This window comes from Fundulus heteroclitus, chromosome 3 (genome assembly GCF_011125445.2).
Source record: "Fundulus heteroclitus isolate FHET01 chromosome 3, MU-UCD_Fhet_4.1, whole genome shotgun sequence".
NCBI classification, from domain to species: domain Eukaryota; kingdom Metazoa; phylum Chordata; class Actinopteri; order Cyprinodontiformes; family Fundulidae; genus Fundulus; species Fundulus heteroclitus.
In genome coordinates, this window is record NC_046363.1 from 24,818,534 (window position 1) to 24,836,175 (window position 17,642).

General features: G+C 41.3%; 1 protein-coding gene across 3 annotated transcripts in view; it reads left to right on the plus strand.

Annotated features, from left to right (window-relative positions):
* The window catches only part of atp8b2 (ATPase phospholipid transporting 8B2), a 40,306-nt gene extending 22,664 nt beyond the window's left edge, over positions 1–17,642 (plus strand). For all 3 annotated transcript variants that reach the window (XM_021318171.2, XM_036133989.1, XM_012865784.3), the window contains 22 exons: positions 79–158; positions 654–812; positions 896–984; positions 1,158–1,354; positions 2,656–2,776; positions 3,393–3,480; positions 3,580–3,614; positions 3,690–3,849; positions 3,939–4,127; positions 6,730–6,845; positions 7,058–7,222; positions 7,328–7,439; positions 9,196–9,301; positions 10,364–10,604; positions 10,752–10,935; positions 13,534–13,757; positions 13,857–13,940; positions 14,148–14,393; positions 14,478–14,616; positions 15,495–15,625; positions 16,102–16,662; positions 16,769–17,642. In XM_021318171.2, the coding sequence (XP_021173846.2) occupies positions 79–158; positions 654–812; positions 896–984; positions 1,158–1,354; positions 2,656–2,776; positions 3,393–3,480; positions 3,580–3,614; positions 3,690–3,849; positions 3,939–4,127; positions 6,730–6,845; positions 7,058–7,222; positions 7,328–7,439; positions 9,196–9,301; positions 10,364–10,604; positions 10,752–10,935; positions 13,534–13,757; positions 13,857–13,940; positions 14,148–14,393; positions 14,478–14,616; positions 15,495–15,625; positions 16,102–16,662; positions 16,769–16,870 (3,529 nt within the window). In that variant the 3' untranslated portion in view covers positions 16,871–17,642. The remainder of the gene's footprint in view (positions 1–78; positions 159–653; positions 813–895; positions 985–1,157; positions 1,355–2,655; positions 2,777–3,392; positions 3,481–3,579; positions 3,615–3,689; positions 3,850–3,938; positions 4,128–6,729; positions 6,846–7,057; positions 7,223–7,327; positions 7,440–9,195; positions 9,302–10,363; positions 10,605–10,751; positions 10,936–13,533; positions 13,758–13,856; positions 13,941–14,147; positions 14,394–14,477; positions 14,617–15,494; positions 15,626–16,101; positions 16,663–16,768) is intronic.

Genomic DNA, 17,642 nt, shown 5'->3' on the forward strand with positions numbered 1-17,642 from the left:
ACTCAGAGTTCCTTTTAACCTCCACAGGGTACAGGAAAAGGTATTCTTTAAAAAAGCTGTTTTCCTGTGAACCTGCAGAGAGACCAATATGAAGGTGCGTCAGTCGGTGTCAGTGACGGCTGAGCTCGGTGATCCGAACAACTTGGCGTTGTTTGACGGTGAGTTTGGTTAGAATGATGTCACTTTCTCTCCGTTTCCTGATCGGGTCGCCTTGGCGATGGTTTTCAGTGTGCATCCAACTGTGTAATTCGGATGTTTTATCCCCTTTCACTCTCTGGCAAATGAATAATTGAAGCAGTCACATCAACACACTTTTCGTCCTCTGTTGCTGCTGAATGACAGACCGTCATCAACCATTCACCCACCCACCAGCAAAAGAGCTTTGAGTCAGCAAAACCTCCACCCACCCCCCAAACACGCACACACTGCTTACCTGCTGAGGAAAATGCATTGCTGCAGCGGCTCAACCCACACTCTGCCTGATATCATCTTACAGAAAAAAATGTCTCTGTGTTTGTGTTTTTGAGGGTGACAGCAGCATGAGAATGATAAATTCAGCTCATGATCATGTTGCCTCTCATGTAGATGATTTGCAATGTCATGTAGGGGTGAGTAATTTTATTTAATTCGCCAAAATGACTCCTTGTGTGAAGGTGAAGTGGTGTGTGAGCCTCCCAACAACAAGCTGGATCGCTTCTGTGGGACTCTGTACTGGCGAGACAAGAAATACCCGCTGACCAACCAGAACATGCTGCTGCGAGGCTGTGTCCTCCGCAACACCGAGGCCTGCTACGGCCTGGTCATCTTTGCAGGTCTGCCTATTTCTATTTGCGTATGGATGGATGCACGCGGTGCATATAAAAGGTGGGTTTGACTCTGTTGCTGCTGTCCCCAGGTCCAGATACCAAGCTAATGCAGAACAGCGGTCGCACCAAGTTTAAACGTACGAGCATTGATCGTTTGATGAACACTCTGGTCCTCTGGGTAAGACACCCCAAACCTCTCGCTTTCACTGCCTCAAACTATTTCAGGATATCATCTCAGGGGCTTTCTTTACATCTGCACATGCTGGGAATGGACTCCTTCTAATTTTGGATCAAAAACACAACAAACCTAACTCTAAGTCTTTGTGGTTTCTTTGTGTGCATTCCTGCCAGATCTTTGGTTTCCTGGTGTGTATGGGTCTGATCCTGGCTGTGGGCAACGCTGTGTGGGAGAGAGAGGTGGGCTCCTTGTTTCAGAGCTACCTGCCCTGGGACCCTCCTGTGGACAACTTTATGTTCTCTGCCTTCCTGTCCTTCTGGTCCTACGTCATCATTCTTAACACAGTCGTGCCTATTTCTCTATACGTCAGGTAAGAAGAAGTGCAGCAAATCACAAAGGCACATATGTACATAGGAGGTAGATAACAAGAAATGTAAGAATATGTGGAGACTAACACCTGCTTTATGCCATTTGTTTCTGTTTTCACAAACAGATTTCTCGGGGGTCGGGGGCGGGCTTGTTTTGTCATTTCAGTCGGTTTCGCACCTCCACCTTTTTGTAACTTTCAGCGCGTGGCGAGCGGCAGCAAACAGGAAGAGCAGCAGGATAGAGTCTGAAGGCACATTGTTACAACCAAGAGCAGAATTAGCTAAAAAAAAAAAAAACAGAAGGATTGTTTATTGCAACATGTTACATTTACTCCAGTAAGAGGTTAAAACTGTGCAGTTAGTTGTGCATTAGGAATGCTCTTCCTCTGTACATTCTTGTTCTGCAGATTTTTATCTGCAGCTCATTCTGGTGTTTAAACAGAGAACTGCAGTGAGGGACCTGAACAGGGACATGTGTGACGCCCAAATCCTCTCGAGCTATCTGGCATGTAAAGCCATACCCAAGCCTTAAAAGTGATATCTTCAGCTATGATACACTGACATTACTCTTTGCTTAGCTTGTAGTGTCTTAAACAGTGTTTTTCATAAAATCTCTGGAGGTTAGGGAGAAGATGATAGAGATGATATTGTTTGAGGTCTGACCCGCCGATTCCAATCATGATCAATTACAATTTTTACTAAATGCTAAAAAAAAGAATATCTTTCAAGCTCTTTGATAGAGGCAGTGATTTTGAAAACTAACAAGTATTTGGGTATTACCATTTGTGTGTTCTGATGGAGAAAAGAGGCAGATTATGCTGATTAAGGAGAAATCGGCTGATCTCTGGCTAATTGTTTGGTGCAATTTTCCGAAGCAGTGGCAGTTCTTGATTGGACAAATCAAGAACTGCAAATCGCCTCCTGCTACCCTTACCTCAAGCAAAGTTTAATCGTATCAGTCTAAAGTATGATTTCAAAAAAAGCTTTGAAACTACTCTTTTTGTTTCATAACTCTCTAAAATGTTTTTTTTTAATAAAATAATCTTTAATTTTCTAAATATTTTCAGATTTTGAACTAGAGTGGATCAAATTCAGTTAAACTCCTTTAAAAGAAATATAAGTGTGCCTTAATTAATCACCAAATAGAAAGCAGTGAGTCAGTGTCATAATCCAGCAGCTGTCTATGGCAACATTTTTATACACTGGTTCCACTGTGCACAAGACAACATAATCATCCACGTGTCTTCACATGCATTGGTTCTTCTTTATTTTAATTTTATTTTTTTATCTGCTGGTACACTAGTGTGGAGGTGATCAGGCTGGGTCACAGCTACTTCATTAACTGGGACCGGCAGATGTTTTGCTCAAGGTGTAACACAGCGGCTGAGGCCAGGACCACCACTCTCAATGAGGAGCTGGGTCAGGTGGGCTGTTTATCACCTTTATATAAATGTTATTAACGGGGCTGGCCCAAGGTTTTATGAGGCTCAGGATAGAATATCATTATTACCTCAATTATTACAGACTTAGGAGAGTCAGGGAGTAAGGGGGTTGTTCACTAATAACCACCAGAAGAAAATAGTCTTTAGGGTCTGCAAGGCAACAGTGGTAACCACTTTTCAACTATGCAGCTCACATAAAAATATGATGTGATTAATGAAAGTTTCAAAATATTAAGGATTTCTTTAACATTTATACAACTGGTGAGTTCCTGTGTAAGTTTCTGTGCACTGGGAGCTTTGAGGGACCATCAGCTGTTGCAGACTTTGTTTATATCTTGCTCCAGCGTTGGTGATTCAGTTACACATGAATTGTTTTGAACTTTTATCATTGTATTTTCTAGTAGTTTCATAGTATAGTTATCTATTTACCATGTGTGAAGCATAAATGCAGGCTGAAAGAAAGCTTTGCACAGGCTGCATTAATCTTCAGGAATGTTTATTTTACTGGATGATCGTTCAAAGTCCAGTGATGTCAAACACACTGTTGTGAGTTTGTTTCTAAATAAAATTCTGTAACTTTGTATTAATTTTTATTCAGGTTGAATACATCTTCAGTGATAAAACTGGAACTCTAACTCAGAACATTATGAGCTTTAATAAGTGCTCCATCAATGGTCACACTTTTGGTAAGAGAGAACACTCAAACAAACCATGAACAGAGGATCATACATGTAAAAATATTCATTATGTTCTACATTCTTATCTGTCGTTTGTTTTTCTGCCAGGTGAAGTCATGAATACGCTGGGAAAACAGCCAAAGGTACACATTTCTTTTGTTTTTGGAAGTAAGATATTCTCTCACATTGAGGTCTAACTCTCTCCTGTTACTCTTCAGAGGCTAGATTTCACTCCTTTCAACCCGCTGGCAGATCCAGATTTCTGTTTCTACGACGAAAAGCTGCTGGAATCGGTGAAAGTGGGAGACTTGCACACGCATGAGTTTTTCCGTCTGCTTTCTCTCTGTCACACCGTTATGAGTGAGGAGAAGAGCGAGGGTGAGCAGGAGGAGGGGAAACAATCACATCAACATGCTGTTTCTCCGTTAACTCCTGTGTTTTTAACAGTTTTTCATCTGTCTGCCCAGGAGAGCTGGTCTATAAGGCTCAGTCTCCAGACGAGGGCGCTCTGGTGACAGCCGCTCGAAACTTTGGATTTGTGTTTCGCTCTCGAACGCCTGGGACAATTACTACAACCGAGATGGGTAGAACTGTCACCTACTCGCTGCTCGCCATACTGGACTTCAACAACATCCGCAAGAGGATGTCTGTTATAGGTGAGGAGGTATCAACTTGTCAACTTTTATATATTCTAACCAACCATTCCTACTTCCCTTTGTTTTCCATAGATTTCTTCTCTTGGGTTTGTGTACTGTAGTTCCCTTAGTAAAATTAGGTTTGCAAACTATATTATTCCGTTATTCTTTATCTATTTTTGTTAGTTTTCTTTGGAACACAAAAAAATATTTGTGGTACAGGAAACAAAATGTTTCATTTTACAGCGCTGTAAAAACGGTGACCCCCCCTTAGTGCTGTTCTTCTGCTGTTTTTGCTTTTTTCACAAAGACATCTATCAGACATTTATATTTATATCGGACAAAAAGAGCAATCAAAGAAAATAATTATTTCATTTATTAAAGAAGTTCTGAAGTTTCCTTGCTTCCTTCACATTTAAAGAAACAGCACCAAAACGAGTTGCTCTCAGACGGACTTTGGAACACTTTATATAGGCCACAACTGAAGGATTTAAATGTGAAAAAGAAGGCTTTAAAAAGCATGATATGTCCCCTTTAAATAGAACCCCTCTAACAACGTGAAGTAGGCTAAATTATATCAAATAACTCATCATGTCCCACTCTTCTGAAGTTTAAGAACAGATAAGAACCAAAGTCACTGACATCTATCAGTCTGGAAATAGTTGTAAAGTTATTTCGAACGCTTCTGGTCCTTTGGACCACAGTAATACCTGTTATCCCCAAATACAGAAAGCATGAACAATGATGGACCTTCCTAGGAGTGACCTACTTCCCTAAATTACCCCAAAAGTGCATTAATGACTGATTCAGGAGGTCATTGAAGAACCTAGTTAATTCTGTCAAGGGGGCCATAACCAGTTATTAGGTTTAGTGAGCTTTTACTTTTACACATGTTTCCAGGCTGGCTTGGATAGCTAAGGATCTCTTGCATCCCTTATCCCAGGAGTCCCTATCTCCTGATAGTAAATACTTTTTTAATAATCAGAAATATTTAGGTGTGACAACAAAGCAAAAACAGAAGAAACCTGTTAGCAAATACTCTTTTTCACTGGTCTATAGAGCATGTTTAAAAAAGAAAAGGCAATGGGGTACCGCGCGCGAGCAATTTTTAGAAACACAACGTCACGATGACGTCACATCACGTGGTACGCAGTGGGGCAAACTCCGGAAACCCGCCGCTGTTTTGCTGTAAAAGAGACGTGCGTTAGCCTTGGTTTTACTCGGTAAACGACTGCTTTTTCCAAATCTAAGACCATGGTTTTTAAACATTGTTGCTATGGAACGTGCAACAGCGACTCGAGTTACGCTGATCGGCCGTATATGAAGGATGTTTTCTTCAAGACTGCCAAGGAGAAATGTGTGCGCTGGGTACACCGGGGCGGTCGGCCTACACAACAGTTCAACCCGGAAAAGTTACCAAATTCAAGTACATATGTAGCAAGCATTTTGTCGGAGGAAAGGGCACAACCGAAGAACATCCTGACCCAATTCCAGCGACATCAAGTCAAGGTAAGAGTATTTTGGTGGCCGACATGTTAAAAAAGTAGCGCCTGCTACCATGACAGCATATAGGCTATCATGGTAGCAGGCCCTAACATGATAGCCTGCTACCAGGATAGCTTACTCAAAAACATTTCAAATGAGACAAACATTAAACATATACCCATTCCAGGACGGTGATTGCAACAACAACAAAAAAAAAACGGCCGATGCTGCCATGATCGCCGGGCAGGGAAAAAAAAACAAAGCTTACCGTTCGATCAACTCGGCCAGTTTTCCAGTCTTTTTAAGCCATCGAACCTCAAGCCATCGTTTGAGCTGAAGGTTGGTGTGTTCTTCGACAGTGCGACCAGTAAACCGTGTGCCTGGGACATCGTCTTGGGAAAGTTTAACGGCTGTAAAGTCGGTCATATCGCTGGTTCTGTTGCGCGTGTAATAGCTGGGTTATCCGTGCGTTCTCTCCTGTATGCCCTACCTAAGCGGCAAAAGGGGCGTTGCTCTTGAGACGGTGACGTCACGTGCGCGGTACCCCATTGGCTTTGCTTTTTACCATAGCTTGTCACCATATTTTTTTTAATGTATATTTGTATTTACTCCTCTTTGATATTCTAGATTCCAACAACACAAAAAGGGCAGATACATTTTTTTATGCCTAAATGTGTATCTGTGTGCATGTTTGGGGGGTATTTAACTATACTTTTGAACTTTTAAATTGTTTTCATGAGAACTAAATTATCTAAAGAAAATGTAGGTTCACTTAGGTAAATAACACCTCTAGATATTTAAAGTTGGGTACTCGCTTGACTTTAAATTTGCTCACCTAAACGCTACTGCCGGTTCCTCCACTGACTGAACTTTGATCAGTTTTGATCCTGGTTGTTTGTTGCTTTTTATCTCTTGGTGTGATTTTAGTGAGTTTTATTCTCATTGTGTCCTTTTGCCTGAAGTGAAAACAGATACATATGCATTGTGTAATGGTTTTACGTGTGTATGTCGCACATTTTATGGAGCAATGAGTCTTGCTACAGCAGCCATGAAACAAGAATATGGGTGTCTGACGGTAAAGGAAGAGCTGTGTTTATTTCATGATTTCTTTTAAATGTCTTTTGTCAATTGAATTCAGTGCGTAACCCAGAAGGCAGGATCCGTCTGTACTGCAAAGGTGCTGACACGGTACTTTTAGAGAGACTCCACCCTTGCAACCAGGAACTGATGACCATCACCTCAGACCACCTTAATGTAAGTAAATGCAGTTGTTTATGAACATACTTGATGGCTCTGCAGTGCCACCTAGTGTCTCAAAGAGGTATATTTTACTTTTTTAATCAAATCCTTATTCCTGCTGTCTAGAGGGGATTTGGAGTTCCTTGAAATATTATTCACATGCATGCTCAGGGGGCTTACATTTTATATGTTTACACATGTTTTAGATGTATATTTTTTGTTTCCAGGAGTATGCAGCTGATGGGCTACGGACTCTAGCCCTGGCCTACAGGGACCTTTCTGAGCACGAGTGGGAGGCCTGGTCAGAGAGCCAACGCTGCGCAGATAAGGCCACTGACTGCAGGGAGGACAGGCTGGCTGCAGCCTATGACAAGATAGAACAAGATATGATTGTTAGTCGGTTATTCTCACTTCCATGCATTTCCCGGTGTGACAAAATTAAAATTCATAATTTTGCATGTTGTCAAATGTATACACATTTGTCTTTGTGTTTCCAGCTCCTAGGTGCCACAGCTATTGAGGACAAGCTGCAGGAAGGGGTTCCAGAGACCATTGCTCTCCTCTCTCTGGCCAACGTTAAGATCTGGGTTCTGACTGGAGACAAGCAGGGTGAGATGCATGCACTTTAGAGCAGATCTTTCAGATCTTTTACCTACTGGTGCTCATTGAAGCATCAGAAATGCTGTGGATGTGTCATATCTCTCTCTCTCTCCGTCGCTTCTTTCTCTTACACCATGTTGTGCCATTATGCACTGTTTTAAGTTATTCAATGTTTATGAAATAACTCTCGGTCTGTTAATTATTGTCCGATGAATATCGGTCCAAACAGCTGCCCAACACCATATTAGGACAATAGTTGAAAGGGTGATTTGAGCACTGGCATTCTTTTAACAGCAAACTCTGCACACATATAGAATAAGTAAGTGACAACTTCTTTTCAAGTTTAAGAATTTATTAACAGAAATAAAATATAGAAAATAACATCCAGAGAACAACACTATATAATGCTGTTGATCTAAATTAACACTATATTTCAATCGAAAAAATTGTGAAACCTAACTACTCTATTAAGCAACATTAAGACAAAAATAAGCTAAGGAACTGTGTACACACAAAATAAACAAAAAGACAAATAAAATAGTTTAAAACCATCTTTAGAATGATTCAGTGAATCCTGGTTCACTGCTGATCTAAGTTAGAGAACCAAAGTTCATCTTAAAGAATGTGGAATGAGATGAAATTAGCTTGACTAATTTAGAAGTAATTAGTAATTTCTTCTTAATTAGTAATTTAGAAGTAATTAGTAATTAGAAAGAAAAGTAAACTTAACAATTCAAATTGTCTAAGGACTTAGGCCCATAGCCTTTGACACAAAAGACCATCTCCAATTTTAGTTTCTTCACGGCTTTGATAATAATAAAGGAAAAAATCAATAAAAAGTCAAATAATTATAATATTTTTTTTAAATCAAAGCATAATCCCATATGCTACGCATGGTCCGTACAGTCATACAGCTGCAGGCAGCAATCGTTTTCTTTACTCACCATCTCCTGTGTAAGAAAATTGGGTTACACCGCAAGTTTGTTTCTGCACCGCAGCATCAAACTACGTCCTCGCGCCAGTGTAGATTTTTTACTTTTGTCATGGTTATTATTTATAAAGCTGTTGCTTGTATTAATGATCCTCATTCCTAATAAATGACTTGAATAACAATGGCAGGTGACAATTAGCCGATGCATTTTCAGCACCGCAGATGTGTGAACAGCGACAATGAGAGAAGCAATTTATTTTACTTACATCACACTTTATCACTGATAAACACAGATAAAAACATTTCCACTCCTTTCTCTGGAAAAAAAAAATAGAACCTTCATATCCTTGAGCGCTGCACTTCATTACATAAAATGTTTCCATTTCTAAGAAGATTCTTGTAAGTTATTTTTTGATTTGTTCTGATGATTGTGATTAAAAAGCTACACATGAACATTAGTGTATGACAAAAATTAGCATGTTTGCCTGATTGTCAGGGTGGAAAGAGAGTGCAAGGTGATGAAACACCCCCACAGCCCCCTACCTGAAAGACTAATCCTGTGCCACTGATGACAAACCTATCAAATCCAAACACAAACGCTGTTTTTACTGAGATTTGGCTTAATAAAATACAATTCATAAGCCAAATTAATCAGTTAAGACAGATGTAGTGATTCTACTGAGTAAGACGAATGCAAGAAGTAAGGGAATGACTATAATTGTCATCCTAAAAGTGTTTAAAGAATTTAGTTTTTTGAAATGATTAAAACTAAACACTTGAGTAATAAGCACTGTTTGTAGTGTGTGCTCACCCACTTCTTTATCTTTCATCCAGAGACAGCAGTCAACATTGGCTACTCGTGTAAAATGCTGACAGATGAGATGACTGAGGTGTTCATCATCAGTGGACACACTGTTCAGAGTGTACGGCAAGAACTCAGGTCAGTTGTTGTTTGTAAACCTCAAAATCCACCCATCCATCCTCAGTTATCCATGCAGGCATCCATCTCCGGTGGTCAACGAGCGAGAGGCGGGGTACAACCTGGACAGGTCACTAGTCTATCACAGGGAAACATAGAGACACACAGGACAAACAACCATGCACACACTCACACCTAAGGGAAACTTGGAGAGACCAATTAACCAATTAACTTAACAGTCCTGTTTTTTGACTGTGGGAGGAAGCCGGTAGCCTCGTGAGACCATCCTGATCTCGCGAGCTTTCAAGGTTTCACTCGCAGATCAGTCTGGCTACTTTCCGTTAAAGAAAATTTGGAGCCGTTCACCAAACGAACGTCCAATCAGCGTTGGCTTTGAGGCGGGTTGAGGTGTGACGCAAGGAGAAGCGCGGCAGTTCAGTCTAAAGAACATGGTGGCTCCAGCCGATGAAACTAGCGTTAGCGTGGCTATCGAGCAAGTTTTATCGGAATTACAGAGTATTTCTTTGCTGAGCTAACGAGCCTTTACCTGCAGCAGCAAGAGTAGCTTGGCTTGTGGTTGTGTTTCTGATTGGTTTATTTGGCCCGTCTATCACCAACATAGGCCAATCAGCTAACCAGTATTTTCGCCCCTTCCCAAAATTACTTTAATGAAAGGTTTCCAGATGGATATGCGGAGCAAATCTATCTGACGGAGTCAGATAAGGAAGCCGGCGTCCCCCTGAGAGAACAGAAAGTCTCCGACAAGCAAAGGTCCATTAGATTCACCCCCAGGACGCCCACGTTCAGGACTCAGTCCCCCAAACATGGGTTGAATGTTAAGCTCCTGCTCCACCACCGCGCTCCTGAAATGCTTTTTGACAGTTTATTTTCAAAATGTCTATCGTGAGAAGTTTCCTGTTGAGTTTAACCTCAATAGCGACGTAAAGAAAACAAATTTTCTCTACTTTATACAGACCTATACACACACAGTATAACATAGTTACAGTAGTTCTGGTTTGACTTTGAAACAAAAGAAGAATAGCTCCTGTTGATGTAGAGGTTTTTTTTCTTCTTACTCTTCAGAAGGGCAAGGGAGAGGATGATTGAGCTGTCCCGTGCTAAAGATGGAGGAAAGGATGGAGGGATGGAGGGCTGGGCCGAGGCAAGTTTCACACGTAACGGGTTGAAAGATGGACAAGAAGGAGACGGTACAACAGGAGGAGGGTCGAAACAGCCGCATTGCTCCTCTTTCCCCTCATCTCCCTCTAGCGACATGGACAACATCTCTGGGGAGTTTGCCCTCATTATCAGCGGCCATAGTTTGGTAAGAATAACACACCCTGACCCAGTGCACACAGATTCAAAGCAAGTAGCGAGGATGTGCAGTCATCTGTATTAATTCCTGCAGCTTTCACCTTGATATTTTCCATAAACATCTTAGTCTTTTTTTTCCCCCCATGTCCTACGACAGGCACATGCGCTTGAGGCAGACATGGAAGCTGAGTTTGTGTCGACAGCGTGTGCGTGCAAAGCAGTTATCTGCTGCAGAGTCACTCCGCTGCAGAAAGCTCAGGTGGTGGAGCTCATCAAGAAACATAAGAAGGCCGTCACTCTGGCTATAGGAGACGGCGCCAACGACGTCAGCATGATCAAAAGTGAGTTGTGCAGAAGAGATCAATCCGTGAGGAATAGGAGAGGCAGTTGTAACAGGATTACAGCAGGGACAGAAATAATAGAGAACAGGTCAGGTCTGCTCACGGGATGACCGTGTCTACCCTGAAGCAATGGAAATTCTCAGCAGAAGTGGTGGTTGTAAGAGTTGTTTACCTACGTGGTGTTACAAGCTGTGACAGAGGCCATGTTGAAATGTGTGTTGCACTGGTCACGTTGCGTTTATGAGGTTGGAGAACATGTTCCACTGTCTACTTTGGGTTTATTGACATTGAAATGGATAAATGTGCAAAACGTCCAAATTTATTTTCGCAAAAACTCTCAAGCACTGATCTCTGGTGTTGAATGCAGCGTGTCTTTTGAGTTACATAAAACCAGATGGAGAAACGGCATTTTCTTTTACCAGTTAACTCAGCATCGTTTCTGTCTTTTGGGTTTCACAACCTGTTGTGTTTTTGTCTGCGTTTATGTGCATGAAATGGATTTATGCAAGCTTAAAGCAGAAATGCAATCAGTGCAATAGTGACGGGTGTGGTTTGTTCCTGTGATTGCTAATGTTTTCAAGTTTTCAGGGAGATTCTGTTTTCTTTGCATTAAACTGATGAGAACATAGGAGTTTGAGAGAGTTTGTAAGAGGTTTTGTAGTTGCACATGGACGTAGCGAATCATCCCTGTCGAGAAAGAAGATCAAACTTCATGTCCATAGCTAGAAATGTATATTTTCTTCATGAGAAGCAACCTATCAACATATTCAAAATTAGGACTTCAAAAAGACAAATTAATTTGTTGATTTATCATTGGTGAGGCCTATGTTCAGAAAAAAAGAAAGCCATGCTTTAGATTTTTAAAGATATTCATGTAAGAATTCACTAGTAGCAGTTGGGAAAGGAAAGGTTTGATTATGCTTTATAACATCTGAAACAAGAATATTTATGCCATGTCATGAATCCTTCAGGAAGTTATTCTCGCCAAATAAATATAATGACAATATGACTCCTAGGTCCAAAAGTCCAATAGTTTGTAAACTGCCTGATCAGACGTTTACATGCTCGCATCCGCACAAATGGCAATTCAATTTTGTCCTTTTGTTGATTTATGTTCTTCTTGTTTTTAAGTTGGAGGATATTCTAACAAACAACATAAGTGATTGTGTACAACAAAAATTGGGTAGTAAAGGTGAGGATTTTCTGTCATTTGTACACGTTCAGAATGGCTCATATATTAAGATATACCACATTGATATTTTGACAAATGTCTTGTAGCAAGTTGAGATGAAATTTTGCCATTAATAAGCTTCTGGGATATCTGGTTGTATATTTGTCCAGTGTCTGGACAGAAATGGTAAAGTTTATTTAAATAACCTTGTTTTTAGCCACACGGCTGACTTTTAAGCTTGGACAATAACTACAGAATATTAATGGTAGCCTGCTATCTCCATTAAAAAAACAGGTATAAGGTGTATTTGGGATCATTGTTTTGTTGGAACGCTTCAACTGCTTTGTCCACGTTTCAACCAACCAACATTTGATCTGAGGCTGTTTTTGAAAGCCTAGAGGTAGAGTCCACTGCCTTTATTTGTTATTTAACAGTAACCGTGTATTTATTACTGTCGTACTACCACCTATTCTCAGAATGTCCACCTGTATTCCTCTTCTCAGTCCCTCAGATCAGCCGGTCAGCTGTTGCTGGAGGTACAGAAACATGGTTACATGGTTTCATTGAGGCACCTGTTCTGAGTAGTACGAGCTGAGTAGTATCACCAGCTTTTGTTGGAGATACCGAGGACACGGCTGAAGCTCAGGGGAGATCAGGCTTTTACCGTATGGAACGCTTTGCCGCTGCAAATTAGAAACACCTCTTTAATAAACATTTTTATATCTGCTCTTAAGACCCGCCTCTGAACTGGTACGAGGTGTTGATCAAATTTTTTTTATTTTCTTCTCGTCAGTGGTGTATTTCATGTTGCTACTTTTACTTGTTTTATTTCGTTTCTATTTTTAATTACTATCATATTTGTTCTATTTTTTATTTTTTTATTTCACATCATTCATTCCTTTTGTTGAACACTTTGGTCAGTGCCTGCTTGGCTTGGGCTCACTGTCACATCCAGCAATGTACCAGAACCACGGACAACTTAACAGAACCTCAGCATGATGCAACCACCTCCGTGCTTGAGAGTTCATACAGTACAAGATTGAAACCCTCTTATTAGCTCTTTCAAAAAAAAAAAATTCTTTGCCCCGTGGCCATATAGCTAATTTTCTGACTCCGCTGACAATAAAACCTTTCCCAAGAATAGATTTAGGTTGTCCATGTGAATGGGTGGGTCAGCTGGTTGAAACTTGGACATAGTTGGGTATTCAAACACGACACTGATTCCAACTGCTCCATGAATTCAAACGTTAGCAAATGCAGAGTATAAACACCAAATGGATTTATCTCGATTGCCATGATGACTCCTTGTGAACATTTGGTTACAGCTGTTCATCTGATGCCATATTTATTTAGTTTAGTTTGATTTATTTAGCAAGGTTTAAATGATAAAATGTGAAGAACTACGTCTTGTCTCTTTGTTCGTACAGGTGCTCATATTGGAGTTGGTATCTCCGGTCAGGAGGGAATCCAGGCCGTGCTTGCCAGCGACTACTCTTTCGCCCAGTTCCGCTTCCTCCAGCGTCTCCTGCTGGTCCACGGCCGCTGGTCCTACCTGCGCATGTGCCGCTTCCTCTGCTACTTCTTCTACAAGAACTTCGCCTTCACCATGGTGCACTTCTGGTTCGGCTTCTTCTGTGGCTTCTCTGCCCAGGTCAGAGCAGAGCAACGTGCTAAGAACGCGGGCTGCTGGGAGGGGATGAGCTGATTGTGACTTTCACCTTATGTCTGTGTTTGTCTTCTTTTGTTGTAGACGGTGTATGATCAGTACTTCATCACACTCTACAACATTGTGTACACCTCCCTCCCTGTGCTGGCCATGGGGGTTTTTGACCAGGTCTTTTTGATTATCATTACTTTGCACACATGTTACATGTTACCCATTGTGTTGAGTTTTGCAAATAAGCCATTAATCCATATTTAAAGCTTCCCGCAAATATATTTTTTGTATTTTGCTCAAACCACCAAGCCATCAGCTCGTTCATTGACTTTTTCACATTCTTATTTTAGCAAATAACGTCTCTCATTTCCCCTTTTATTGCAGGATGTTCCAGATCACAGAAGTCTGGAGTATCCAAAGTTGTATGAGCCCGGGCAACTCAACCTCCTCTTCAACAAGAAGGAGTTTTTCATCTGCATCGCCCAGGGCATCTACACCTCAGTGGTGCTTTTCTTTGTGCCCTACGCCGTGCTGTCCAACGCCACTCAGATTAACGGCGTGCCCCTCGCCGACTACCAGACGTTTGCAGTCACCACAGCGACAGCCCTTGTTATAGTTGTCAGTGTACAGGTGAGGGTCTCTTGACCAGGTTGAGCTTATTTTAAAGCTGCTCACTCCTCTGTTGTCAAGTAACCGTTGTGCCTTTATTTGCAGATCGCTCTAGATACCGGCTTCTGGACAGTCTTTAACCACATGTTCGTTTGGGGCTCTGTGGGCTCCTATTTCACCATCATGTTTGCGCTGCACAGTCAGACCCTCTTCAGGATCTTTCCCAATCAGTTCCGCTTCGTAGGTTGGTTCCCCGCTTCTGACCTTGGTTTCCAACATACAGAAGCTTGCAAAAATATTCATGCCCTTTCAAATTTCTCACATTTTATCGTGCCACAACCACAACCCTTGGTGTCTGTTAATTAGTTTTTATATGATAAACCAACACAAAGTAGCTTATGTTTCTATATTAGAAATAAAACAATTTTTTTTTTTTTACAAATAAAGAAATCTTAGAAAAATTGGCCAGGCAAACTGATAAGATGAAGAACATCAGCTAACTGCCTTTTTGAAGGTTTTTTTTTCAGACCTTGATTGATTTTAGGCGTAGATTTTGACTGGGCCATTCTAACGCATTAATATGCTTTGATTTTAATCAGGCTTGTGTATTTCTGTCTGTATTGTTTAGGGTTGCTCTCTCCATGCTTGGGCAGTCACCGAATGCAAGAGCATGTCTTTCTTTTTAGATTCTGCTGTGTTTTAACAAAACTACATACCCTTTGCTGTGCACCTCAAAGCTAAGCGCTACTTTGTGTTAGTTTATATCGCAGAAAATCCAAATACAATAAACTGAAGTTTTGTTGTTCTAGCAGTCCAAAATGTGAAAAAAAAATGAATGTATAAGATTACTTTTGCAAGGCACTTTACCTGAAGAAAACATCTAAAAATGTACTGCATTTTTCTTCCCATGTGAAATGAGTGTTTCCATATTTTCCTATGGATCTGTATCATCATATACAGCTTAAATTGTAACTGTAAATATGTGGTAGCAAGAAGATTATAATTTTTAGGAACTGAATTTCTTATAGAATTATTTTTCATTTGTGAAATTGTGAAAAATACTTCAAATATTATAGACCTCATGTTTGTGCGTGCGTGTTTGTGTGTGTTTTCTGAGTGCAGGTAGTGCCCACAACACACTATTGCAGCCAGTTGTGTGGTTAACTATTGCACTAGCGACAGCAATATGCGTAGTTCCAGTTTTGGCATTCCGCTTCCTCAAGCTGGATCTCAAGCCTCAGCTCTCAGACACGGTGAGAAAGCACAAAGTGTCCAGAAACAATGTTTTCTCTCACGTTGCAACATGTGCCAGTGTCTTTCCAGTATGTCGGTTTGAAACCGGGTTAAGGCAATCATTAACTGCGTACTGTGGGTGAAAAACATTCATGCACTCTGAATGCCCAGCAAATATCGTGTAGGCCAGTATCGAGAGCTGCTTTCTAAAATTGCGTAGGTTGAACCCGGGGGGGGGGGGGGTTAGTCACCAAGACAGCCAAGTGAAGCTTTAATCAAGATGCTGTGACTAAGTTCCTCTTTAGTTTGAAGTTAGGTTCTCTACAGTTTATTAAATTTGGAGTTTTGCCGAGACAGTTACCAAAACCTCCGAGTCCAGAATTCAATGTGACCTCAAAACAAAACATGTTATCTCTGTTTATCTTTAAAGATGCAATTAACACTATCACTAACAATCAAAAGTGATGTCTATCTTCTACTCTTGGTACATCTATAGGTGCGTTACACTCAACTGGTGAGGCAGAAGAGGCGGAAACCAGCAGGCCGCACCATCGGAGGGGCTTGGCGCGGCACAGGCAGTGTTTCTGAGGGACGTCTCGGCGCCCGAGGTGGTTCCAGGAGGTCAGGCTACGCCTTCTCCCATCAGGAAGGCTTTGGCGAGTTGATCACCTCGGGAAAAAACATGAGACTCTCCTCCTTGGCGCTAGCAAACTTTGCTTCCAAACACAGCTCTAACTGGATCGAAACGCTTCGAAGGAAGAAAAACACTCACACTCCCCCAAGCACATCTGGGGAGTGCAGCCCAGCGCCCGGTAACATGTCCGGGATGGGTCCGGCTCTATCAAACTCTTCTTCTGTTCTGGGTGGCTCCCAAGACACACCAATCGAGGAGGAAACCGACACGGGAATTAGATTGTCTTCATCGTCACATCCAGCAGCCTTAGAACCAGCCGAACCTGGGGCCTCTGCTCAGGTCGCTAATCCTGACAGCTCAGCATCCGCTGCAGCCAGGACAGACTCACCTGGAGGCTGGGCACGCTCTCTGGAGACTGTGCAGGTCAGCGGCTATTTCAAATTGCCTGTGCAATTAAAAATGCCCAGAGTATGGCTGTTTTGCACATCTACACACGTTAACTCTTTTATGTCCTTTCCCTTCTCTATAGGAAGCTCTGTTTGGTCGAAGGGGCTTTGCCAGTGCCTCCTGCAGCCAGAGCCCTCCATGTAATGCCAGAGAAACCCCCACATTGAGTAAAGCTCATGCATGAGATTGCATTCTCCTCACAGACTGCATGGAGTGTTTTTCTAAATCCCTGCAAAGACAGATTGTCATAAAAACATAACCAACATGGAGCTCTTGTCTCAAATTATCCTACACGAGGAAGTGGCTAACTCTATTGGCCTTGACCTTCCCGTCAGCGATTCTGTGATATTAGAATGATATCTAAAGTGTTTAAGAGTTGCAGCAGATTTTAAAACTGATGGCAAGACACCTAGCTATTAATCACGTTTCTCCTACATACTTCACATGCCCTGCCTTTAAAAGGAGTCGGTGAATTAGTGAGAGGGAGATGAGGTACTGGCGTTGCTATCTGTAAAAGCTTTGTCTGTTGAAAACTCTGTTTATTAAAGTTCTCAGTGAGAACGCTATTTAATTTAAACACAAGTCTGTTGCAACATTTGTATTATTTTATCATACTGATCTGCTTTTCTGTACCTATTTTTTGCATCATATTGATGTGTTTTTAAAGGCCTGGTTGAGTTGCACCTCCAGTGAAGCATTTAGTGCTTTGATTTTAACATTAGGCCTTGGTTTTGACAAAGGCTCATTTTTTATGTATCTCTTAATAAGCTAAATGAAAAGGCAAACTCATGACTGTTTCTGGGCAGAGTGCAAAAATAGTTTTGTGAAGACATAAGAAAAGCTGAAGCTGATTTTAAAAATCCTATTTTTGTTGTAAACACACAATCCTGTGATTTTTTTTGTTTGTTTTTACTTGTAAATAAAAATGGAAAATAAAATGCCAAATTCTGACCTGT